The 27,786-nt window shown below is 42.2% G+C and overlaps 2 protein-coding genes across 4 annotated transcripts; one reads left to right on the top strand and one right to left on the bottom strand.

The window, feature by feature from the left end:
• Nucleotides 1-3,525: 3,525 nt before the first annotated feature.
• On the bottom strand, nt 3,526-17,389 carry LOC106587188 (polycystin-1-like protein 2). 3 transcript variants are annotated; one of them, XR_014382823.1, is made up of 7 exons: nt 16,258-17,389; nt 16,025-16,104; nt 7,723-7,881; nt 6,344-6,484; nt 5,839-6,247; nt 5,462-5,700; nt 3,526-5,226 (listed from the first exon to the last, which is right to left on the bottom strand). XR_014382823.1 is itself a non-coding variant. In XM_014175284.3 (3 exons), the coding sequence occupies exons 1-2, from the start codon at nt 6,432-6,434 to the stop codon at nt 5,883-5,885; spliced, it is 456 nt and encodes a 151-aa protein (XP_014030759.1). In that variant the 5' UTR covers nt 6,435-6,474; the 3' UTR covers nt 3,526-5,700; nt 5,839-5,882. The 3 variants fall into 3 exon arrangements, 1 of the variants encoding a protein (XP_014030759.1); XR_014382824.1 differs by having other exon boundaries at nt 5,520-5,700; XM_014175284.3 differs by lacking the exons at nt 7,723-7,881; nt 16,025-16,104; nt 16,258-17,389 and having other exon boundaries at nt 3,526-5,700; nt 6,344-6,474.
• Nucleotides 16,024-20,463, top strand: bco1l (beta-carotene oxygenase 1, like). Its single transcript, NM_001279074.1, has 11 exons — nt 16,024-16,125; nt 17,568-17,696; nt 17,787-17,916; nt 18,057-18,204; nt 18,307-18,454; nt 18,569-18,789; nt 18,907-19,176; nt 19,520-19,625; nt 19,823-19,917; nt 20,018-20,129; nt 20,225-20,463. The coding sequence occupies exons 1-11, from the start codon at nt 16,059-16,061 to the stop codon at nt 20,383-20,385; spliced, it is 1,587 nt and encodes a 528-aa protein (NP_001266003.1). The 5' UTR covers nt 16,024-16,058; the 3' UTR covers nt 20,386-20,463.
• Nucleotides 20,464-27,786: the final 7,323 nt, after the last annotated feature.

The following is a 27,786-nucleotide window of genomic DNA, read 5'->3' as shown; positions in this document are numbered from 1 at the left end:
GACGGACCACTCGGGCTGGGCCGGAGGACAGGCGGGCCACTCGGGCTGGGCTGGAGGACCGGAGGGCCACTCGGGCTGGGCCGGAGGACCGGAGGGCCACTCGGGCTGGGCCGGAGGGCAGGGGGGCCACTCGGGCTGGGCCGGAGGGCAGGGGGGCCACTCGGGCTGGGCCGGAGGGCAGGAGGGCCACTCGGGCTGGGCCGGAGGGCAGTCTGGCCACTCGGGCTGGGCCGGTGGGCAGTCTGGCCACTCTGGCAGTTCCGGGCAGTCTGGCCACTCTGGCAGCTCCGGGCAGTCTGGCCACTCTGGCAGCTCCGGGCAGTCTGGCAGCTCCGGGCAGTCTGGCCACTCTGGCAGCTCCGGGCAGTCTGGCCACTCTGGCAGCTCCGGGCAGTCTGGCCACTCTGGCAGCTCCGGGCAGTCGGGCCACTCTGGCAGCTCCGGGCAGTCGGGCCACTCTGGCAGCTCCGGGCAGTCGGGCCACTCTGGCAGCTCCGGGCAGCCGGGCCACTCTGGCGGCTCCGGGCAGCCGGGCCCCTCTGGCGGCTCCTGACTAGCGGGCGGCTCTGGCGACTTACGACTGGCGGGCGGCTCTGGCGACTTACGACTGGCGGGCGGCTCTGGCGACTTACGACTGGCGGGCGGCTCTGGCGACTTACGACTGGCGGGCAGCTCTGGCCACTCTGGCAGCTCCGGGCAGCCGGGCCACTCTTGCAGCTCCGGGCAGCCGGGCCACTCTGGCAGCTCCGGGCAGCCGGGCCACTCTGGCAGCTCCGGGCAGCCGGGCCACTCTGGCAGCTCCGGGCAGCCGGGCCACTCTGGCAGCTCCGGGCAGCCGGGCCCCTCTGGCGGCTCCTGACTAGCGGGCGGCTCTGGCGGCTCCTGACTAGCGGGCGGCTCTGGCGACTTACGACTGGCGGGCGGCTCTGGCGACTTACGACTGGCGGGCGGCTCTGGCGACTTACGACTGGCGGGCGGCTCTGGCGACTTACGACTGGCGGGCGGCTCTGGTGACTTACGACTGGCGGGCGGCTCTGGCGACTTACGACTGGCGGGCGGCTCTGGTGACTTACGACTGGCGGGCGGCTCTGGCGACTTACGACTGGCGGGCAGCTCTGGTGACTGTTGACTGGTGGGCAGCTCTGGTGACTTACGACTGGCGGGCAGCTCTGGTGACTTACGACTGGCGGGCAGCTCTGGTGACTTACGACTGGCGGCAGCTCTGGTGACTGTTGACTGGCGGGCAGCTCTGGTGACTGTTGACTGGCGGGCAGCTCTGGCGACTTACGACTGGCGGGCAGCTCTGGTGACTTACGACTGGCGGGCAGCTCTGGTGACTTACGACTGGCGGGCAGCTCTGGTGACTCTTGACTGGCGAGGCTGGGCTGACGCACTAGACTCCTGATGCGTGGGGCTGGTACTGGAGGTGCCAGCCTGGAGACACACACCTCCATGCTAGTGCGTCTAGCGGGAAACACCGGACCGAAAGGGCGCACTGGCGGTCTTGAGTGCAGGGTTGGCTTCATCCCTCCGGCTCGATGCTCACCTTGCCCTGGCACCTGCGGGGCGCTGGTACCGGGCGGACTGGGCTGTGCGTCCGTATAGGCGAGATGGTGCGTACCTCAGCGTAACATGGCGCCCTCCACCTCATACGCACCTCCCTGTAGTCACGGGTAGCTGGCTTACGGCTCTTCCCTGGCCTGGCCAAGCTACCCGTGTGCCCCCCAATTTTTTTTTTATTGGGGGTGCCTCTCGGGTTTCCTACCCAACCGTGTTCCAGAATAACGTTCCCGTTGGTTCCTCTGTCCAGCTGCCTCCACTCTCCTGAGTGCCTCCACCTGTTCCCATGGGAGGCGATCCCTTCCGGCCAGGATCTCTTCCCAGGTGTAGGCTCCCTTGCCGTCCAGGACGTCCTCCCATGTCCATTCCTCCCTTTTTTTCTCCTGTGGCTTCCTCCTCTTCTGCTGCTTGGTCCTTTGGTGGTGGGTGGTTCTGTAACAGAAGTTGTCATGGAGAGAAGACCAAGGCGCAGCAGGTATGTGAATACTCATATTTAATTTTTAAAAAAGGAGTAAAGCATCCACTTGACAAAACAATAAAGGTGACAACAGCAACAGTTCTGCAGGCTATTAAACGCAGTGCAAAAACAACCACCCACAACCCCAAAGAAAAACACACACACCTATATAGGACTTCCAATCAAAGGCAACTCAACACACCTGCCTTCAATTGGAAGTCCAAATCAACAACACAATCATTCACATACAAAAACTGCCACGTCCTGACCCCAAAACTAATACAATAGCTCCATCTGCTGGTCAGGACGTGACAGTTGATAAAATGTTCATAAGAAAGAAATGAAATTCTAATGGAAATGTTTCACAATGATGTCATTAGGCAGAGCAGGCAACAGATGGCACACAGACAGCAGAGTTGGGGACTGATATGCAGGGACAGACTGGCAGAGACAGGGAGTCTCAGGTAAGTTTGTTGAGTCTTTGTTTGGCAACATTATGAAAGGTTCTCCATTTTTTGGACTTGTAAAATAGGAACATAATTGGAAAATGCCATGGATACCCCCACTCTCAACTTAAACTGGTGACTGAACTAAGATTTGTAAAAGGCAATGGTATTGCTGTTGTGATTAGTTGTGTAGTTTGGGGTACCGGTAGTTAGGAGTACGGCAAACACCTTATTTCTTTGGTTCCTCAATATACATTTACCATATTACAATGTAGGCTATGTGTTACAGCACTACTTTTGGTGTCCCCCTCAGGAATTGCTCTTGAGAAAATTTCATGTAATTGTCCCCTCCAAAGTGGATATCAGATTTTCGCCCCTGTATAAATATCTCAAACAGAAAAAGGGATGTCTAATTGATCAGTCGGAAAATGTCTAAATATGACAATTTGTTGACATATTTTTTCTGTCGATACACTAAATTTCAACATATCTGAAGGACATCCTGTTATCGACTGTGTTAACCAAATGTAACCGATGTGAAATGGCTAGTTAGTTAGCGCCTGGTGCGCGCTAATAGCGTTTCAATCGGTGACGTCACTAGCTCTGAGACCTGAAGTGGTTGTTCCCCTTGCGTTGCAAGCGCCGCGGCTTTCGTGGCGCGATGGGTAACGATGCTTCGTGGGGTGTCAGTTGTTGATGTGTGCAAGGGTCCCTGGTTCGAGCCCAGGTTTGGGGCGAAGAGAGGGACGGAATCTACACTGTTACACAAACATTTAGCCTGTACTTGCAGTAAGTGTTTTTGGCAATGAATACAAGGAATAGATACTCACCATAAACTATCACATGGAGATTCTGAAACCTATCTGAAGCTTATTTCAGATAGTTTTTGCTCACTTTGTACTCTTTCTGACCATCTTGATCTTTTCTCTCCTTAAGTAGCTTTTTTACTGCGTTGTTGTAACAGTTTTGCAGGGCACCCTAGAAGACCACAGAATTCAAAATGTTGTCCTCATGTACACTGAACTCTGGCTATTGTATAGTCAATCACCTGCAGTCCAAAAATAATGTGTTTATGCATCAATTTGTTTTATTTATCTAGAATATGTCAACTCCAAATTAGACAACATGGGTTAGTCAATAAATTGATTCATGCACTCTAACGAAACTCATTCACACATGAAAATAAGCATTTCGCTACACCCGCAATAACATCTGCTCAACAAGTGTATGCGACGAATAAAATTTGATTTGATCCCAATAAAAAATACGATTGCATTCAGCATGCAACAATAAAGGAATCTCAGACTTACTGTTGAAGGTTTTGGGTCTTCAATATGCCAAATTACCTTTGGGCAACTGGAGTTACAGTCCAATTATAATTGTACATATTTTTTTACATCCACTGTATTACAATTATCCTGGCAACTGAAAGAATATAAGTACTTTTTTGTTGTTGCATAAAATAGATAATCTTAAAAACATTGAATTCACATTTTGTAACATAGTAACTTGATTATTGCTTCGTAAATACATAGCAATGGAATTCAGCAGTTATTCTTATCATACAAATGGAAATAGTAACAGTTGTACCAGAAACAGTTTGCCTTTGTTAATAACAAAGCAAATCATACATTATTATGTAATTATTTGGCATTTAATGCCATATTATTATTAGTGTAATTACAGCATGCTCCATAGGCATGAGAGCAACTCATGTTAAATGTGACCAATTTACTTCTGAATTCTAATTAAATCAGTCAATTAACATGCTCATGTCATTACCCTGTTGTACACTTAAGGATTACAAATCTGTCAATAGTTTTAGCTAAATAATTTCTAACCCAATTCATCCCAGATATTTAGCAACATTCTGTATGGCCACTTAGACCAGTCCAAAAGCATTATGATGTCCAACACATGTAACTGCCAAAATAAAGGAAACACTTGATTAAATGAGGGATACAAAGTATATTGAAAGCAGGTCCTTCCACACAGGTGTTGTTCCTGAGTTAATTATGCAATTATTATTATCCCTTCATACTTAGGGTCATGTGTAAAAATGCCCAGTTGCCCATTATTTTGGCTACCATGGCTGGATGAAGAGATGTCAGTGACTTTGAAAGAGGGGTCTCAAAGGAGCATACGGGGCTTAAGGTGTGTGTGTTTGTCTCAGTCACCAGATCTCAACCCAATTGAACACTTATTGGAGATTCTGGAGTGGCGCCTGAGACAGCGTTTTCCACCAGCATCAACAAAACACAAAATGATGGAATTTCTAGAGGAAGATTGGTGTCACCTCCCTCCAATAGAGATCCAGGCACTTGTAGAATCTATGCAAGGTGCATTGAAACAGTTCTGGTGGCTCAACACCATATTAAGACACTTTATGTTGGTGTTTCCTTTATTTGGGAAGTTATTTGTACTTCTCTGAGGATGATTATGATGATGATACTAGAATTATAGTGATATTTAAATAGCAATTTGTATAATATTGTCATTGCCTGTTTTATAAATGATACTGGTAGGAGTTATCATGTCATGAAATAAATAGCATGACATATATATTCACTTCACTATTTTAAGTAACCGTGATGCATCGCAATGTTTAAATCCAGTCAACCCATTTCCCATTGCCAATCTGTCTCTTCACAGAAAAAGTGTATTTAAAGAACTCAAATGGGTTTGGAAGACAGTCTTTTTCAATCAAACGAGTCTTGTCCGTTGTTTTATCGTTGCATTTTCCCTTACCCTTACAGTCTTCTTCTATTGGAATTGGAAAGGGGAAATGGTTAGAAAACACCACAATAAGGCCATTCTGTAAAAAGATGACAGACACGACACTGAGTAAACAGAGAAAAAAACAATAGAGATTGTTACAGAAAATGGAAGTTATAAAACAAAGTTTACAGTCATTGTTTTCATTTTATACTGTAATAGGGTGAGGTGAGAGGGTTCTCTTCAACAGCCCTGTGGCTTAAAGGCCTTAGCTGGTACTTACTGCATTCCCATTCAAATTTGCTCTGCTTTTCGTTAGATAGTCCTCCTAAGCCAGTTACCTCAAGTTTGACGCTTTCAGTGTCTTGACGGGCAGTTTCTGGACTGGCAGTAATTCTCAAGTTATAAGCTCGGCGAACTCTTGTGACAAACAACTGTTGTGACAAACAACTGCTGTGTTTCCCACATCCACATCCATGTGTGAGAAGACAATCCAGGCCCTGACTTTCACTTGCAAATATCCTGTAACAACACAGTTGATATGAATAATATAAACAATAATATTATAAAGAATCTAAAAAAAAAGTATCTTCATCAGTCAGTGTTTTAATCTCTGAGTAAGGTTTGTTGGATGACAGTTTGAGTAGATAGGTTAGGTACCTTGGATAGTGGTTGAGATATTGTAAACCTGTGTGCTTCTGTTTTCAAATGTCTCTGGTCTCAGAGATGCTGCCGTTGGCTCCAGACACCTGGAAGAGAAGCTGCACCGGGGCTCCCCGGTCCAGGGACACTCTAACGTAGAGGTCTGAGTCTGGACACTCCCCCTCCTCAGCCATCACTGATCCCAGCAGGCCCTCCACAGGCTCCAGCAGACACACCTGCAGCTCAGTGGACACGCCCAAGACCGAGACCCCGTTAGAGGCATGCAGGGTCAGCTGGTGGCAGCCAGAGCCCAGCTGTTGCTCCACCTCTGGTCCCACTGTGATGTTGTGGGGGACGATTCCTCTGACTGCTAATGAATTGACCACCAACATCTCACCACGGTGGATTTTGTAGGTCAAATTCGTACCTATAGATAGAAAAGTTGTCTCATTCTACCAAGATTTGTACTCTCGGAAATGTAAGACCAGATGCTTTTATTTCTGCTCATGTTGGTTTTACTTACCAGCTTCTACTTCAACTTGGATTTGAAGGGGGCTTCCGTACAGGGTCTTGCAGTTTGCACCATCTATTGATTGGTTCATGCTATAGCACATGATGACACCAAACTCCCCGATGGGCTCCTGAAGGATAACGTTTTTCTGGACTGTGGACCAGAGACACAGCTGGGTGATGAATATGACTGTGTGTGCTAGGTGCTAGTCTCCGCTCAAGCTTGCCAATGTGTTCAAATTCAAGAACTGAAATTCACCAAACTAGAACAAAGTTAATGGCCTACTTGGGTATTTTTGTTTAGTTTAATTTGAAATGCATCACATTGCATTCTGTATTTGAATGTAATGTATTTTCATGTGTGTTGCTGTATTATTTGAATGTGTCTGAGGGACAACTACAGTTCATTGGCTGATGATGCTGTGCCATTCTTTCACATTGTGGTCGACTAAAGACTAGTTGTTGTGTAATCCAACTGATAAGGCGGATAAAGATTAGTTGTTGTGTAATCCAACTGATAAGGCTGATAAAGATTAGTTGTTGTGTAATCCAACTGATAAGAGGTAGAGAGATTACAATCAAGCAGAGAAGCACGTAGTACAGGTACTGTCTGAAAGCCATACAGCAACCACTGCTTCCTATATACTGAGGGAGAGGAAAATCACTTTACATAGTACATACTGTAACAGAGCGGTATAAAATGTGTAGATAATAAAGGGCATATACTGTAGGACTGTTTTTGTCACTACAGAAAGTGCTACTAATAATGTCAATTATATGTGATTATCATGATCGTCTTCCTTTTTAGAATTGAGTTGTACAAAAGCCATTACATTTATGGGAGGGGTATCAGTTCACATGGTTTAGATAGAGGATCATTATTACAATGCCTATTCTAAATGTCTGCCATTCATGCATGAAACACAAGCTCAGGAGCACAAACAGTGTAATACTTTAAATGCGAAGGTCAATATTTACTACCTTGTATTTCTATTTCTTTGTATTGTTTTTACAACCAAAGCACATCATTTACATTGAAAGGCTATACTTAGTGTGCTTTGCTTTTATTCAGGTACTGTGGTTTCCTGTGTGATAAAGACATATTTTATGTTGATTATACAATAGCTCTTTCCTCAAGTGGAATTTTGTTTTAGTGCATTTCCCTCCTTCGCTACAGCGGTGTCTGTTTTACAATATTAAAAGTTCTATCCAGCTGCACTCCTCGCTCTCTGCCTCACAAACACACACACACACACACACACACACACACACACACACACACACACACACACACACACACACACACACACACACACACACACACACACACACACACACACACACACCACACACACACACACACACACACACACACACACATCAAATACAAACCAAATTGGCAGATGAAGTGCAGCTCCTGGCTACAGTTGCTTGTTGCCTCCCATTGAAACCCTGAGCTCCTCAGTATGTGACCACAGCCAGCCCCTGGATCAGGGTCGTTCACCCAGTTAGAGTAGCTGACATCAGAGCCATCAAGCCAGGAGAGATGACCTGAGGATTTACAGCACAAACACCAATGAAAATATTACATTCTATATATACACTGAGGTTACCAAACATTAGGAACACCTGCTCTTCAAAGTACAGGAAATAAAGTATTATTTTCCCACAATATTAGATGTTTAACCTGACATGCTTACTGTGTACTATCTAGTTAATTTGATAAATACTATGATAGCTTGTGTTCTCATGAGGGATGAGAACAAAATCAAAGGACTGGACAGCATACCCTATTGAAGACACTATTGAATGACAAGTGTTCCTCATTAGCTGCTAAAAGGAGATATCTAAATGTGGCATGGTCTCCTAGCAATGGTTCGAGATTAATACATTATACATCTCCCAGCAAGAGGCCAGCTGACGTGGGAGTCAACAAACCCAGCATCTTAGTCTTAGGTTGGAAGACAGCAGTGGAAATGTAACGGTTTTCTGTACAATTTCTGCTCAACTGAATACAATGCACTCTACTCCCACCCTTTGGAGATCCTTTGCATGATCAAAGGATCTAATGCATTAGTGTCATCAAATAATGCCCACTTTAGTTGAATGGGCTGCTCTCTTACCTTCAGCAACAGTGTTAGGTTCGGGGAGGCAGGTGCTAAACCCAGCCACCAGTCCTGCTCCGGCTGCAGGTGCTTCTGTAGGAACTGCTGTGTATCGATATTTAGAATGAAGGCCAGGTGCCACCACCCCGCACACACCAAACCTGTGCACTGAGGATAGAATGTGCTACACCCACAAACTCATAACAGAGCCGTTAAAGCCCTCTTGGTACTCTGGGCAGGATAGAGGTGCTATCTCAACCTCAGCACAAAACAGGCTTAAGAGGAGAGCCATCAAGAGCAACACAGAGAGATTAGTGCTGTCCATCTTCACTGTTACAGGCAGCCTGCTGACATGGTGTCTTTAAAGGGGACTGACATTACAGAATGACCTGTTATGTCTGACTGCACTTTCTTTGTGATGTTCAAATGGACATAATCCTTGTGCACAAACCAACAGACCACAGGCAGATAGTGAATGGTCTACAATAAGGTCTTCAGGGAAGGACCCTGTGTCAACAGTAATAATGGGTGCCTCTGAAGGCTGCCATTGATGTAACACACTGCAGCTTGCAGGTGTAGATCAACTTTATACAGGTTTGGCAGCAACAAATCAATGACCCAGATAAAGACCATCAGAGTTATCAGTCCAAAATACAGAGACTCTTTATATTTATACCACATATTAAACTTTATAGGGCCAAGAATTTCATGATCAACATTGGCACTGTTGTGAACTGTAAGATTACTTTTCAATCAACCACTGACCCAGACAGTGGCCTTGTCTTCCGACGGTCATGCCCAACTCTTCTGGACTTTAGACATCCTCAGTTGTAAAGGAAAATGCATGTGTTCGTGTGGTGAATTCGACAAGCCTTCTGTCTGTTATGACTAATAAGAACATGTCTCCTTTTAGGAGCTGTGTGTGAGTCAGTACTGTGCTTTTTAAAAGTATTCATCCCACTTGGTGTTATTCCTATTTTGTAATTTAAATAGATTTTTTATTTGGATTGCATGTAATGGACATACACAAAATAGTCCAAATTGGTGAAGTGAAATGAAATAAATAACTTGTTCTAAAAAATTCTAAAAAATAAAACGGAAAAGTGGTGATTGCATATGTATTCACCCCCTTTTCTTTGAATCCCCTAAATAAGATCTGGTGCAACCAATTACCTTCAGAAGTCACATAATTAGTTAAATAAAGTCCACCTGTGTGCAATCTAAGTGTCACATGATCTGTCACATGATCTCAGTATATATACACCTGTTCTGAAAGGCCCCAGAGTCTGCAACACTACTAAGCAAGGGGCACCACCAAGTGGCATCATGAAGACCAAGGAGCTCTCCAAACAGGTCAGGGACAAAGTTGTGGAGAAGTACAGATCAGGGTTGGGTTATAAAAAAATATCCAAGACTTTGAACATCCCACGAAGCACCATTAAATCCATTATTAAAAAATTGAAAGAATATGGCACTACAACAAACCTGCCAAAAGAGGGCCGCCCACCAAAACTCACGGACCAGGTAAGGAGGGCATTAATCAGAGAGGCAACAAAGAGACCAAAGATAACCCTGAAGGAGCTGCAAAGCTCCAGAGTGGAGATTGGAGTATCTGTCCATAGGACCACTTTAAGCCGTACACTCCACAGAGCTGGGCTTTACGGAAGAGCGGACAGAAAAAAGCTGTTGCTTAAAGAAAAATTAAGCAAGCACATTTGGTATTCGCCAAAAGGCATGTGGGAGACTCTCCAAACATATGGAAGAAGGCACTCTGGTCAGATAGAATTTCACTTTTTGGCCATCAAGGTAAACGATTTGTTTGGTGCAAACCCAACACCTCTCATCACCCTAAGAACACCATCCTCACAGTGAAGCGTGGTGACAACATCATGCTGCAGAGATGTTTTTCATTGGCAGGGACTGGGTAACTGGTCAGAATTGAAGGAATGATGGATGGTGCTAAATACAGGGAAATTCTTGAGGGAAATCTGTTTCAATCTTCCAGAGATTTGAGACTGGGACGGAGGTTCACCTTAAAGCAACTATAAATAGGAATGGCCTAGTCAAAGCCCAGACCTCAATCCAATTGAGAATCTGTGGTATGACTTAAAGATTGCTGTACACCAGCAGAACCCATCCAACATGATGGAGCTGGAGTAGTTTTGCCTTGAAGAATGGGAAAAAATCCCAGTGGCGAGATGTGCCAAGCTTATAGAGACATACCCCAAGAGACTTGCAGTTGAAATTGCTGCAAAAGGTGGCTCTACAAAGTATTGACTTATGGGGGGTGAATAGTTATGCAAGCTCAGGTTCTGTTTTTTGTTTTATTTCTTGTTTGTTTCACAATAAAACATATTTTGCATCTTCAAAGTGGTAGGCATGTTGTGTAAATCAAATGATACAACCCTCCCCCCAAAAATCGATTTAATTCCAGGTTGTAAGGCAACAAAATAGGAAAAATGTCAAGGGGGTGAATATTTTCGCAAGCCACTGTATCTTGTCATTTGGAGTTTATTCAGTTTTAGGTCCCATGTGTATGAAAATGTAATCTAATGAAAGAATGTTGGCGTATATGGGACTCTAGACCAGCGTTTCCCAAACTCGGTCCTGGGGCCCCCCTGGGTGCACGTTTTGGTTTTTGCCCTAGCAATACTCAGCTGACTCAAATAATCAAAGCTTGATGATGAGTTGGTTCTTTGATTCAGCTGTGTAGTGGTAGAGCAAAAAACAAAACGTGCACCCATGAGGGGCCCCAGGACCGAGTTTTGGAAACCCTGCTCTAGACCAGCTGTACTATGTGGTAATCAGTGACAGTAGAATTGACCTCTATAAAACCATAACCACATATAGCTAATTATGTGCACAGATAAAGGTAAATAAACTTAGGTCCAAAGTATAGGCCTGCTCTACATTTTCCAATTGACTAAAGAGAATCCAGGCCATGGTGGATTAATGCATTTTCCATTTGGATACATTTTATAAACTCCAAGGAGTTTGTGGGATTAAACTCAAGTTGCCTTACATCATGTCAACATGAATCTTAATAGGCTACAATAATTGCACTGAGATAATAACAGAACATATCAAATGTGTTATTCCCAGACGTCTGAATGTGTGTGGCCTTATCGTGTTTAAAGATAACAGACATGATCTGTGTTTGAAAGAATTACGTGATCATTTTGCACAGAATTGGCATTTAGATAACATGAGAAATTGTTGTGAAACAAACTTATCTTATGCAAGCATAGTTGAAAAGGCATGTGTGTGCGTGCGTGCACTTGTGTGGAGTGTGCATACTAGTCCATGAGTCAGGGCGGGGGATCGGTCGGGCTCACTTGGGGTGACGATGTCTCATAGTGATTTCTTTAAAGGTCTATGTCCCTAGATTTGGAAAATGTGTGATAGCATTGCAGCAATTGGAGCTTTCTCCGGTTATCACTCTTTCTTTCATCCCTCCATCCCCATTAATTTTCCCATAGGGATTTTACCCTATGACAAACCATGCCAGTATACAACAAGTTATTGGTGACGTATAACCTTTAATCATATATCATTGGAAAGCTCTGATTTACAGTTATCCATCAGACACATTTTCGGTATGTTCAGGTCAACAGAGCTTCGACCATATTGTGCCATTGACATTAGAATGTTGGAAGCTGGCATCCCGAGTGGCGCAGTGTTATCTAAGGCACTGCATTGCAGTGCTAGCTATGCCACTAGAGATTCTGGATTCAAGTCCAGGCTCTGTCGCCGGCTGCAACCGGGAAACCCATGGGGCGGCGCACAATTGGCCCAGTGTCGTCTGGGTTAGGGGAGGATTTGGCCGGCAGAGATGTCCTTGTCCCATTGCGCACTAGCGACTCCTGTGGCGGGCCGAGCGCAGTGCACGCTGACATGGTTGCCAGGTGTACGGTGTTTCCTCCGACACATTGGTGCAGCTGGCTTCTCGGTACCATGAAATTAGGGACAAAAAGGGGTAAAAAAATTAAAAGAATGTTGGAAGCTGTCACGAATCCCACCGGTACTGCCACTCATTCCATTCACCAGCTCCGGAGGTCTACGTCACCGGCTTTCTAGGTGTCACTGAACTGGATTCATTACCATCAACCCCGGACTGTCTTGTCTCATTACGCACACCCGCACACCTGAATCCTGTGATGGTCCTGTATCTACAAATCTGGTTAAAACCCTGTTCTAGCTGTGTATGTAAAGTTTGGTGCCTCTCTCACCAAAGATACAATTCAAAACATAGTTCCACTACATGGAATTCTATGGCTAAGCTTCCAACATTCATTATAATGTTGGAAGCTTAGCCATAGAATTCCATGTAGTGGGGCAACTATGTTTTTTGAATTGTATCTTTGGTGATAGAGGCACCAAATTTCACACACGATGGCATAATATGGGTGATTATTAAACAATAGTTGCACTGGCATAATATGGATGATTATTAAACAATAGTTGTAGCTAGTGCTTTCAAAGTTATATTATATATAATTTGAAAGGTAATTTCATGACCTTTCAGAACCACTTGTCAAACAAAGTTTAAAATGTGTCAGGGTTTCCTTAAAGCAATGTATACAGGTCATTCTGTTAAATACCCTATAGGTCAAAACTTCTGTTGACCTGAAAATTCCAAAAATGTGTCTAATGGATAGCTGTCAATCTTTCCAATTATATATAATTAAAGCTTATACGTGAGCAATAGCATTCTGTCATAGGGTAAAACCCCTACGGGAAAATTGTATGGGATTGAGGGATGAGTGTTATTAATGGAGAAAGCTCCGATTGCTGCACTGCTATCACACATTTTCCAACTCTAGGGACGTAGACCTTCAAAAAAATCACTCATAGACATCGTCACCTCATGTGAGCCTGACGGAGCAAATTTGGGGGTGTAGCTCATAGACTAATATCATAATGTAGCCACCGTAGTAGCATCCTGCTGGAGACTGGGAGTCTGGCCTCTCGCTAAAAGAGCCTCTGGCTAAATTGGCCTCAGTTAAACTTGGCCACTCCTACTGACACGCCTACTCCTACTCCTCACGCCTACTCCTCGGCTCAGGACACAATTACCAGTGCAAGAAAATTAATTGTTTGATTTATTGATACACTGATTGCAAATAATTGACATGCTAATTCTTTTTTTTGAATGACTTTTGTGCAGACATGTAGTAAATAAGGGTAAAATAAATATATCAATCTATAGTTAGCTAGTATGGTTCTTAGCTGTGTAACATGCAAATACAGTTCAGCTACAAATCCCACGACGTGAATCTTTTTGGTGAACATATGCTTACTAGTTCATAGAATTTATATGCTATCTGCCTAGAATAGATAGTGTTTGGGCTTCCCAGGCTGGTCACTGTAGATAGGAGCCTGGCAGACTGATCAGTAGTGCCTCAGACTTCAGTGTATGTAGCAGCCTGCCAGACTGGTTGATAGTACATGGGTCATACCGCTCGTGTTTCCCTATTTTCATCTTGGATGTCTTGTTGCCAGAGGTGAGGTTCCTATGAAGTCTAACCATCTACTGACACTTTCATGGATTTTAACATCTGTATGCCTGTCTAATCCTTTAACTTCCCTTTATCCATTCATTACGTTAAAATGGTTAATTATTGTTTTTTAATACCGTCCCAGGCCACTATCCAGGCCATGGCAGCCAGAGACAAAATCTCTGTTGGGGAGGCGGAGAGGAAGTTTGAGAGGGGACCAATTTATCATGAAAGGTAAAAAGGTCTTAAAGGGGCAATCTGGGATTGGCACATACAGTGCATTCGGAAAGTACTCAGACACCTTCACTTTTTCCACATTTTGTTATGTTACGGCCTTATTCTAAAATGGATTAAATAAAAAACGTTCCTCATCAATCTATACACAATACCTCATAATGACAAAGCGAAAATTGTTTTGTTTTTTGCAAATGTATAAAAAAGAGATACCTTTGCTATGAGGCTTGAAATTGAGCTCAGGTGCATCCTGTTGTTTCCATTGATCATCCTTGAGCTGTTTCTACAACTTGATTGGAGTCCACCTGTGGTAAATTCACTTGATTGGTCATGATTTGGAAAGCTACATACCTGTCTATATAAGGTCCCACAGTTGACAGTGCATGTCAGAGCGAAAACCAAGCAATGAGGTCGAAGGAATCATCCGTGGAGTGCCGAGACAGGATTGTGTCGAGGCACAGATCTGGGAGAGTGGCCAGACGGAAGCCACTCTTCAGTAAGAGGCACATAACAGCCCGCTTGGAGTTTGCCAAAAGGCACCTAAAGACTCTCAGACCATGAGAAACAAGCATCTCTGGTCTGATGAAACTAAGATGGAACTCTTTGGTCTGAATGCCAAGCGTCACGTCTGGAGGATACCTGGCACCATCCCTACGGTGAGGCATGGTGGTGGGAGCATCATGCTGTGGGGATGTTTTTCATTGGCCCAGCGAGAGCCCTGAGTTGAACCTGATCTAACGTCTCTGGAGAGACGTGCTATTTCTGTTGAATTTAAAATAAATTGGCAAACATTTCTAAACCTGTTTTTGCTTTGTCATTATGGGGTATTGTGTGTAGTTTGATGGGGGGAGGAATTTAATACATTTTAGAATAAGGCTGTAACAAAAGGTGGAAAAAGTAAATGGTTCTGAATACTTTCCAAATGCACTGTACATGTTTTTACTTGTAAAATGACACTGTATATAGCCATTGATTCTTGAATAATGTAATTTGTCATTTGTAATGCCTTACCAACTTGTCTAATGCCATCAGAACCCTAAATATAAACTTGTTTACTCCATTGTTTGTAAACAATTTAACTGTAAATAAACACTGTATAGCTCCAAAACAACATGGTTAACTAAAAATGTTATCTCATGGATGAGCAGTCCTTGCATCCATGTCTATGAATGAGTGCTTACCATTCTCCAGCCCCATCCCTCTGCTGTTTACCAGGTGAGGGATGAGATGTATACACCGAGGACTTTTGGTTTTCAGTAATAACACTTCCTGCCCGCCCATTACACTTAAACTCAATAGGGCAGCCGCCCATTATCATGACGACTGCACAAAAGCACATTTAATTTCTAATCTATCCATTTCTTTATATCACCTTTTATTTAACTAGGCAAGTCAGTTGACCTAATTCTTATTTTACAAGGACGGCCTAGGAACAGTGGGTTAACTGCCTTGATTAGGGGCAGAACGACAGATTTTTACCTTGTCACCTCGGGGATTCGATTTCGCTACATTTCAGTTACTGGTTCATCGCTCTAACCACTAGGCTACGTGCCGCCCCGAGTTCAAGAAGTACATTTGTTAACAGATGGAGGGTAAAGGAGAAGTCTAGTGTCAATTCAAAGTTGTAATAAATGCATTAAATGAGTCGACTTCTCTGTTTCTTCGTGATGTTAGATAACCACCATTGTTAGTTTGGTTATACATAAACCAGCCAATAGACGGCGTCTAGTAGCCTACGTGATACAGTTATGTAATACATTTGGAATTTTACCCCTAGACCATTGTCCTCAATGATATAGACGGACCCGTCAGTCTAGTCTGATATAACCTATTATAGTTGATAAGGGACAACTGTACCACATAACAGCCGATAGCCTTAATAGCTGATGCCATGTCTCAGTCCCTCATCGGCAAGAACGGGACTGAATCACCCGAACCTGTCAAAGCAGAAGTAACAGGTAGGCTGTAAGCGTATCCCTTTATGTACTAGCTAACCGATCTTTCAAGGTGGCTCAGTGTTATTGCTATTTCAGTAAGTTATTTTCTAATGATTTGCATAATAAAAAATATGACCTTCTGAGCAGCTTTACCTTTTACGTTGGCACATTCTGATTAATCTCTCGTGCAGTGTTTCCAAAACATTTTCAGTGAGATCCGCTATTGGCTCCGCTAGAAGTCGCTAGATGACGTTTTGCCGTTGCCGCGACGACGTCACAGCATCAATTTGTCTTGCTGCAGTCCCCGAAGTTGCGTTTTCGACCGCTCTCTCGCCGCACCTCCCTCTCTTTGTGCTTTTCTGCCTGTGTGTTCGCAGTTGCTGTGACTTCAGTTACAGACAGCTTCTCCCACTCTCGTGTGCTGCAGAATTGATTGGGAAAACATGGAGCGAGATTGTTGCCAAAAAGTTGAATATAGTGTAACGACCCTGGGTTTATAAGCGCGGAAATCGACTCTGTCGGACGAACATGCTTTTGCGGCACAGTCGATAGCGCGCCGGACTTCGGGCTTGAAGGTCGAGGGTTCGAGACCTGCTCCCTGCCTGCTGTTTCATTACAATACGTATTGTTAGGATCTTAAGAAAATCATACAGAAATTGTTAGGATCGTAAAAAAAGCCATGCATGAAACGTAAACGTTAAATTAGATCTGTAAATGTAAAAACCCTAAGTTACGAATATGAATGAACATTTACACTTTCAATTCTTACTTTGTCTCCCTTTACTTGGTTACAGATCTTCATTTTTTATATCTGTGTGGGGCTGCTGTGGTATGGCCAAGGGGTCCCAAATAGTCTTGACCATCTATAGCCTATTCTTATTGCCAGATCTGTTTTCCCTATCAGCCACTGCACGTGCTGCTTCAACTATTTTGTAAAAAAGAATAATGTAAAGGCTCTATTTAGAGGCCTGTGAGCTAGGGTCTCTTTTTAAGTGTAGCCCTATAATGCAAAGTTATAAAACACAAATAGAGTTTTAAAAAAATAATTCAGCAAGACATCAGTACCCACAATGATAGCCTAAATTGAAATGCTTACAAGTTGAAGGCCTATTTTTACTGTAAACCTTCATTGCAAATAGTGGTTTAATCAATTATTTGGTGACGTGATTATATTTACTAGTTATATCTAGAAAGGATAACTTTTTAAATGTTTTACAATTTACATTTTTCTCAAAATCAATGAGGCGGATGGTCCTCCCCTCCACACCTATATACAGTATATGAGATATAATGAACCTCTATTGTAAACTTTCAACAATTATCAAATTTGCCATTCAAAAAAATATATAGGCTGAAGGTCAAACTTTATCAGGGATCAGCTCCATTTCTACATTGTCTGGTTTATCACATGAGAATATGGTAAAAATGAAAACATTTATTATATGCATCTTCTGTGCTTGCAGGATGTGTCCCTGAGTGGCTACAAGGGACATTGCTGCGCAATGGGCCTGGTCTTTTTAATGTGGGAGCCACTGAATACAACCACTGGTTTGACGGCATGGCCTTAATTCATAGTTTCACCTTCAAAGATGGTGAGACAGGAACAAGACATTATACATTTCCACAAATGGTAAATACTTTCCAACTGGCTGAATAGGGCTGCGAATCTTTGTGTTTTACAGGTGAGGTGTACTACAGGAGTAAATTCCTGAGGAGTGACACCTTCAAGAAAAACACTCAGGCAAACAAGATTGTTGTGTCAGAATTTGGGACCATGATCTATCCCGATCCCTGCAAAAACATATTTTCAAAGTAAATCGATTTTTAAACATGATTTATAGTTTATTTGTTTCTGATTTTACATTTCGCTTACATGGAAGTCCACACAAAATATATCTCGACAAACATAACCAAAAACGCATAATACATGATGTATCTTGTCTCTTTTTCAGAGCCTTCTCCTACCTTCTCGCTGCCATCCCTGACTTCACAGATAACAACCTGATAAACATCATTAGATATGGGGAGGACTACTACGCCTCATCAGAAGTCAACTACATGAATCAAATTGACCCAATGACCCTGGACGTAATTGGAAAGGTAAATTAAAATCTGTTGAAATGATCACTGCTGTCCATTGTTATTTCTTATCACTTGCTTTAATATATTCTCCCTTTGCCTGTCCTGTAAACTCAACCTCAGATGAACTACAGGAATCACATTGCTCTGAACATGGCGACTGCACACCCTCACTACGACGATGAGGGAAACACCTATAACATGGGAACTGCCCTCATGAGGTTTGGCATGCCCAACTATGTCATCTTCAAGGTTCCAGTAAATGCATCAGGTATCAGAACATTTTAATTTGGGGGGTTTCTGGCCACATACATGTTAGGGGAAAAACCTCCATGAATGATTACACATTTAAGTGTTCACAGGACAATGTTCTTTCCCTCTCCAGATAAGGAGCATAAGAAGCCTGCCCTGCGGAAGGTGAAGCAGGTCTGCAATATACCGATTCGCTCTACCCTCTTCCCCAGCTACTTCCACAGCTTCGGCATGACAGAGAATTACATAATCTTTGTCGAGCAGCCATTCAAACTGGACATCCTCAGACTGGCCACAGCTATATTTAGAAGGGTCACCTGGGCCAGCTGCCTCAAATACGACAAAGAGGACATTGTAAGCTACACTTGTCTGATCACAACCTCATGGAAAGTTCATTTTTATCTTCAACTAACTTTGGCAACAATCAAACTTCTTACATTCTCTCTGGTGATCCCCTTGGCCATTCTTTAGACGCTGATCCACCTGATCGACAAGAAGACTGGGAAGGCTGTGTCCACCAAGTTCTACACCGATGCCCTGGTGGTTTTCCACCACATCAACGCCTACGAGGACGACGGCCATGTAGTGTTTGACATGATCACCTACAAAGACGGCAATCTGTATGAAATGTTCTACTTTGCGAACCTGAGAAAGGAAACCCAGGAATTCATTGAGAGCAACAAGGTCAACATCTCCCCACCAATCTGCCAGAGATTCGTCTTGCCTCTCACTGTTGACAAGGTATATATAGATAAGACTCCAACTATCCTGTAAATACATGAATACGCTGGTATTAAACTCTGTTACACTTTACATGAAGCAGCTCCTTATGAACAGTTAAAACATTCCGGGCACCTTAAAGAGGGAGACACGGAGCATAATAGGCATTAAAGCATGAGAGGTCGTGATATATTGTGAATATATCACATCTAGAACTGATCAGGGGCTGTGATATTTTGCTTAATTACTAGCTATGAATTCATGTTTTCAAGGCGAAATAAGCTTCATACGAAGCCGCTTCAAATTAAATGTTACCATTACATGTTTATACAACAAATAAAGATTGGATACGTGTACGTTATAGGATACTTCAAATGGAACAAATCTTGTGAGGCTCAAAGACACAACAGCCAAAGCAGTGATGCAGAGCGATGGCTCGCTGTATTGCCTGCCTGAAACAATATTTCAAGGTGAGACTTTGATATCAACTGAACGTCACAGTGATCGCTCTGAATTATATACCACTGCATCAAGAGGTCAAATGCTACATTAGTAAAAGTGGAGTCAAGCAGTTGTTAGTCAAATAGTTGTTCGTTTTTTATGGAACATAATTTTGTAAATTCATTTTACAATACAATTGTATTTATCTCCATTTGTACACAAACAGGTTTGGAGTTGCCAGGGATGAACTACAAATTCAATGGCAAGAAGTACCGTTATTTCTATGGCTCAAGAGTGGAGTGGACTCCACATCCAAATAAGGTAGTCTCTTACCAATGTATTCTCCTTAACGTAGAGAAGTGGGTCCTCCTCATTTCTCACTGACAACATGCTGCTGTTTGTGTTATTAATACTTACACAGATTGGGAAGGTGGACATCGTGACCAGAAAGTACATTGAGTGGACAGAGAAGGACTGCTACCCCTCTGAGCCTGTGTTTGTTGCTTCACCAGGAGCTGTGGAGGAGGATGATGGTGAGAGGCAGTAGGCCTACTCCTGCACTACAAAAGCATTTCATCAGCTCTATGTCACTATAAAAACGGTACATTTATTTATTTTCTGTTTTCAGGAGTCATTTTGACCTCAGTCGTCTCACTCAATCCAAAGAAATCCCCCTTCATGCTTGTCCTCAATGCCAAAACCTTTGAGGAAATTGCTCGTGCCTCAATCGACGCCAGCATTCACTTGGATCTGCATGGACACTTCATTCCCACACAGAGCACCAACTGACATAACCAGCATAGGGCAGGATTGTACCTTAACATTGTAGAGGGCAAAGTATTGTACCCAACCATGTAAAGTCGATGTTCGTGCCCCCATGGAAATTCAATGAGCATAATTAGCATAATAAAAAAACATTCCCATCAAAATCCTTCTGTTTAAAGTAGAGATATGTGTTTTACGTGGGCTGCGTCTCAATCCACCACATAAGCCGATGATGGCCTTCCGCATCTGCGGTAGGTGGCAGAGCTACAAGATCATGTCTAGATGGGATACAGATTTTGTCAAATTGACATCTAAGGTGATTATTTTTGCATTTTAGCTAACACTAACCCCTCTCCTAACCTTAACCTAATTCTCCTAACCTGCTACTTTAATTATCCTAACCTACTCTAAACCTGATACGAAAAGTAAATCTGTTTTTCCATGTATGAATCTGTTATTCAATGTGTTTCTAACGGCTAATAGCAGTAAGACCAATTCAATGTTTTATCAAATATTTGTTTTATAAAAAAAATTGTATACCTACAGGGGTCCTAAAATTCTAAATCAAATAGCTAAATGATCCTTGGTATGACCATCTTGAAACAATTCCATATAGCTTAGTAGAAAACCAGCCCCGGGCCCTTCGATTACCTCTCCAATCATATTTGCTCAAATGTTGCAGAATTTATGTTTACAGAACATCTACCACAAAGTGTCTTTTAAATCCTATTTTTAGACAGAACGACGTAACCTCTATTTTTGTAAATCAGGATGTATACAATATAGTTTTGTATGTAAAACGGGTTTATAATAATGAATTATTAATAATAATGTATTCATTCCATCTATCCTGGTCACCCTATTGTAAATGATATTGTTTTTCTGTACAACAGGTAATTAAGGAAAACAATAGTGTGCTGCAAATCAGTTATGGCATTATTATTGCTGTGGCATTGCTATCACCATTACTTCTCTCAAAAGTGAGAACTTACAGCACTTTCTGCGCACATAATTACCTCATTCAACATTATGATGATTATTACCATGAGTCACTACAATGTACTTGCATTAGGTTTGTAAATATATATTTGAATATCCATTAGAATACTGTGTTTATTAAATATGTGATACTTTTATTTAATTCACTCATGAAAAACATGTCTACTTTTATTTAGTACATTCTAGAGGAAGACTGAAACAAGACATTAATGCTCTAAAGTTAGAATGAAATTTGACAATTTGCTGTGCATTAAATGGCAGGTATTGTTTGTTAATGTTTTGTTTTAATAGTGTGTTTGATTCTGAAATCATTCTGTGACTTCGCTTAAAATGGATCCCCTGATGTCTGTGTAAATGTGCAATTGAACTATTTGTCTTGAAGTCTGACTATGTCATCACCTTTTAATTAATAACTTCTAAAATGAGCATATTGCTTACAACTACAGTAATACAAATTGCTATTTCTTTATGTGTAATATAGTCCAACAACATGGCTGTGCCAGTAAAGTACATTTTTGCTTGCTAACAAATAAAAACTAGAGGGAAAAAACATATTCAAACCTTTTTGTTGCTTTATCCACAACTCTTGATGTTTGTAGAGGAACCAATCTTTCCCAGCAAAAAAAAAAAAAATTCCAAAATGTTTAAAGAATATTACTGAAAAACTAGAAAAACGTTAAGATCAGTTGGTATGATTGTTAGTGTTGCTCCCCCTTCTCCCATGGGAAATGAGGTTTGACACTGGGACTTCACCTGCACTAATAAGAGACAGACACTAGATATCCCTCAGCGCCAGGCATGCACAATGAACAAGAAATTGGCATAGGCTAGCATGGTACCAATGGCTTACAAATATAATATATTAGGTAATGTCATGCCCTGACCAGTAAAGGGGGTTATTTGTTATTGTAGTTTGGTCAGGGCGTGGCAGGGGGGGTTTGTTTTATGTGTTTCGGGGTTTTATGGTTTATGTTCTATGTTAGTTATTTCTATGTTTGTTCTAGTGTGTCTATTTCTATGTTTAAGTTTCTTGAGTTGACCTTCAATTGAAGGCAGCTGTTCCTCGTTGCCTCTAATTGAAGGTCCTATTTAGTAGGGGTGTTTTTTTTCCTGTGTTTTGTGGGTGGTTGTTTCATGTTTTGTCTATGTTGCACCTGACTGGACTGTTTACGGTCGTTTTGTTGTATTTTGAGTTAAAATAAAGTAAATATGAGCACGTCACACACCGCGTCTTGGTCCCCATTAGACGACCCGCGTTACAGGTAACCTGGTGCAATCTCTAGGATGGGATAAGACTAATCATGGAATACAAGTATAATATATTGGGTAACTCGGTGCGAATAATTGCCATTATGATTTCTTACCCCCGACTTTACCTCACAGCATAGACACAATACAGAGATGCTTTTATTTAGACATAGTTATCTTTTAAAATAATTTGACTTTTCAGATGATCACTGCAAAATGTTCAAGTTTTATATCACATTTTGCTATTTACATTTACTGTGCATGAGAAGCCATTTTGACAGCTTCACACAGCAAAAATGAAATCACCCAAGACAAACAAGTTATTTCTTGTAACTGAGGAGTACTTACAGTAATAAGTCTTGTGACTACTAGACTACTATAATTACACTATTTTCTACACAAAAAAACTTGTCACAACATGGCAATTACAGTAAGTAGAATTCTTACCTTAGTCTTGTCCTTACCTTTCAGACAGCAGAATGAATGGAGAAGAGAGGCTTTTCAATCTTACATGCAGTGTCACAGAGTTCACTGAAATCAATTTCACAGGTCTGTCTTAACCAACTGTGTAACACAAATATGCAACCATAACTGTAATTCCAAGAACGTTCAACAGACTTAACAAAGAGAGACTAAAGATTAGGCCTACTATCTGGTACAGAGTTTATAGCCAAGTACATCAGATGACAGTTACATAAATGGGCAACATGGTGAGTTAACTTAAAGGGTCAATCTGCAATTGGTACGTCCATTTCTGGACTTTTAAAATAATATGTTCTCATTGATCTTGAAGAATATGACTTACAAATTCCTCATGAGCCTAGTTTAACTGTCATACCCCATCAAAACCCAACATATGATCTTGTTTGTATGTATGCATCATGACAATATTTCATGAAAGACATACTTATGACACTGGTTGATTATCTCAGTTGATACTACAATCATGGTTTGTGGTTGTATTTAAATGGTCAACTATACTGTTGAATATGTGGCTACCTCCTGATGTGGAGGTGTATTGTGCTTATTTGCTTCTGATAATGCATTTTATATTGCCCCTGATACATATTTATTATACAGTAGTATATTTTATTCCCTTCTATTGTATTTCTAAGTATACTTTGTCTAGTTGCATAACATGTATGCATTAGCATAGAAACATGTAGGTTAAAGTGTCATAGAAAATCTGGTTCAGTAGTTTAGTTTGTCATAGTTTTGAGAAAAATAATATTTATTAAAATACAAATTCTATGAAATGGACGTTTTAGATATTATGTATTGTGAAAAAAATCCTGGTCTTTCTGTTCTACAAAACATATTGCTATCATTGCTGGCATAAGTTTCACTAAGCCAAAGTATGACAGCATGATCACTCAACAAAACTGTCAATCTAGCTTCTACTGTATAACAGCAGAGTTTAATTTAATTAAAATAGATCTAATCCAAGTGTGCATGAGGTCATTGCATTCAAATAAATACATTTGTTACAAAAAGTTTTGTAATGACTTAATTTAAAGTAATAATTCACCTTAAATAAATCACCAAATGTAGCTAATGTTATGGATGGTGGGAAAGTGGTCTGAGTTTGCTTAGCATTAGCACACTTGCAAAACAAATTGGACATGCAATCAAAGAATGGATTATCATTTAGGGTATGATAACAGGGGTCATACAACTTCCATCATTTTGCAGTCAACAATACTAAGGCTATATATGCTTTAGCTGAGTATACAAACCTTAATCTTAGGTTGCAGAGTCCTTATTCTGTCTTGAAACGTTCTAGGAAGACTGAGCTTATGATTGCACCAAATACTGATATGCTTATCTCCAGTTCTAGTTACCTTATCATATGGTACATAGCTGAGAGGGTCAAAGCTACACTATATATACAAAAGTATGGACACCCATTATTATTATTCTATATTTTTTTACAATGTAAGTGTAAACCAAATAAAAAAACAGGGCAAAACAAGCTCACATTAGGCTCTGACAGAGCAAGAGGAATAAGGCATCCACAAGTCACATTCAATAAGAATCAATAGGCACATCACCAACCTCAATGACCTCCCAAAAAACCCACAAAGAAATGCTCCTCCAACCAGACTTATTTTTGTTTTGATAAGAATGCCATCAGAGGGTGGACTGTTCAAAGTAATGCTTGGAGCCCAAGCTTCATAAAACAGTTTGGAGTTCCCACGTGTATTGAATTACATTTTTCTAATTTCAGAGAGCACCACACATCTCCCACCCAATATTTATATAATGGGGAAGCGCCATCTTCCAGTTCTGGAGTATTAGTCGTCTAGCTAAAACAGTTTTATGAGCAATAGTGTCCGACTGAATTATTGACAGGGGGGTACGTATGGGCAGTACTACAAAAAGGGCTGTAAGGGGCGACGGATCTATGACAGTGTCATATATATATATATATCAGAAAAACATTTAAATATTAATTCCCAGAAACCAAACAGTTTATGACAGTTTATGACAGTCTCAAAACATATGAAACAGTGTGGCTGGTTCTGTTTTACATCAAACACAAGTAGGATCAAAATCAGAGAATATTCTTCAGAGTTTGGCCACGGACCAGTGGATATGGTGAACCACCTTGAATGTAATGAGGCTGTGTCTAGTGCTAAAAGAGGACAAATGCACCCTGTGCAGCACAGATTCCCAGGTGTCTTCCCCAAGTTCCTCCCCTAAATCCTTTTCCCATCGAGTCTTTAAAGGCACCAAAGAAGGGTTCTGTAAGTCATTAATGATTGCATATACATCGGAAATTGCACACTTAGGAAGCTTGTTTAGCTCAAAGATGCATATTGGGGAATTCAGGTGTGGTAGCTCTAACAAAGTTCCTAGTCTGGAGATAGTGGAAGAAGTGGGATTGGGGAGGTTGAACTTTTCACGTAGCTGAGCAAAAGAGGCAAATGTATCATCAAATAATAATTGGGCTAGTGAGGAGAGGCCCAGTGAGTGCCAGATGCCAAAGTCCCATCATTTAAAGATGGAGGAAATAAAATGTTCTGATTGGGCCTGATAGAGAAAAGCCTCGAAAGCTAAAGGCTAAACGGAACTGAATCCACATTTTAAAAGACTGCTTTACAATTGGGTTGACACACCTTTTTCCTAGGGACATTGGGAGAGAGGAGCACAACACAGAGGAAAGTGCAGCAGGTTTACATGATTCAGACTCCATCTGGACCCAGAGTGGACTTGGGCCAGTAGAATCAGCCTGTAGCCAGTATAAAAGGGCTCTGAAATTTGCAGTCCAATAGTATGTCTAAAAATTTGGTAGAGCTAACTCACCCTGCTAACTGTCTGAATCGCCATGTACCCAGTCAGCCCAACCACTCACTGGACCCATATGTTCACTTGGCTACGCATGCCTCTCTCTAATATCAATATGCCTCGTCCATTACTGTCCTGGTTAGTGATTACTGTCTTATTTCACTGTAGAGCCTCTAGCCCTGCTCAATATGCCTTAACCAACCATGTTGTTCCACCTCCTATATATGCGATGACGTCACCTGGTTTAAACGTCTATAGAGACTATATCTCTCTCATCATTACTCAATGCCTAGGTTTACCTCCTATATACTCACATCCTACCTTTGTCTGTACACTATGCCTTAAATCTATGCTATCGTGCCCAGAAACCTGCTCCTTTTACTCTCTGTTCCGAACGTGCTAGACAGCCAGTTCGTATAACCTTTGGCCATTCCCTTATCCTACTTCTCCTCTGTTCCTCTGGTAATGTAGAGGTTAATCCAGGTCCTGCAGTGCCTAGCTCCACTCCCACTCCCCAGGTGCTCTCATTTGTTGACTTCTGTAACCGTAAAAGCCTTGGTTTCATGCATGTTAACATTAGAAGCCTACTCACTAAGTTTGTTTTACTCACTGCTTTAGCACACTCTGCCAACCCGGATGTCTTAGCCGTGTCTGAATCCTGGCTTAAGAAAACCACCAAAAACCCTGAAATCTCCATCGCTAACTACAACACTTTCCGCCAAGATAGAACTGCCAAAGGGGGTGGTGTTGCAATATACTGCAAAGATAGCCTGCAGAGTTCTGTATTACTATCCAAGTCTGTACCCAAACAATTCGAGCTTCTACTTCTAAAAATTCACCTTTCCAGAAACAAGTCTCTCACTGTTGCCACTTGCTATAGACCTCCCTCTGCCCCAGCTGTGCCCTCGATACCATATGTGAATTGATTGCCCCCCATCTATCTTCTGAGCTCGTGCTACTAGGTGACCTAAACTGGGACATGCTTAACACCCCGGCCGTCCTACAATCTAAGCTTGATGCCCTCAATCTCACACAAATTATCAATGAACCTACCAGGTACAACCTCAAATCCGTAAACACGGGCACCCTCATAGATATCATCCTAACTAACTCGCCCTCCAAATACACCTCTGCTGTTTTCAATGAAGATCTCAGCGATCACTGCCTCATTGCCTGCATCCTTAATGGGTCTGCGACCAAACGACCACCCCTCATCACTGTCAAACGCTCCCTAAAACACTTCTGTGAGCAGGCCTTTCTAATCGACCTGGCCGGGGTATCCTGGAATGACATTGACCTCATCCCGTCAGTAGATGATGCCTGGCTATTCTTTAAAAGTGCCTTCCTCACCATCTTAAATAAGCATGCCCCATTCAAAAAATGTAGAACTAGGAATAGATATAGTCATTGGTTCACTCCAGACCTGTCTGCCCTTGACCAGCACAAAAACATCCTGTGGTGTTCTGCATTAGCATCGAATAGCCCCCGTGATATGCAACTTTTCAGGGAAGTTAGGAACAAATATACACAGGCAGTTAGGAAAGCTAAGGCTAGCTTTTTCAAACAGAAATTTGCATCCTGTAGTACTAACTCAAAAGTTCTGGTACACTGTAAAGTCCATGGAGAATAAGAGCACCTCCTTCCAGCTGCCCACTGCTCTGAGGCTAGGAAACACTGTTACCACCGATTAATCCATTATAATTGAGAATTTCAATAAGCATTTCTCTACGGCTGGCCATGCTTTCCACCTGGCTACCCCTACCCCGGTCAACTGCCCGGCACCCTCCACAGCAACCCGCCAAAGCCCCCACCATTTCTCCTTCACCCAAATCCAGATAACTGATGTTCTGAAAGAGCTGCAAAATCTGGATCCCTACAAATCAGCCGGGC

Source organism: Salmo salar, chromosome 26 (assembly GCF_965601325.2).
Source record: "Salmo salar chromosome 26, fSalSal1, whole genome shotgun sequence".
In the NCBI taxonomy this organism is placed as follows: Eukaryota; Metazoa; Chordata; class Actinopteri; order Salmoniformes; family Salmonidae; genus Salmo; species Salmo salar.
The sequence above is the reverse complement of the archived record's forward strand: the minus strand, read 5'-3'. Positions and strand labels throughout refer to the sequence as shown.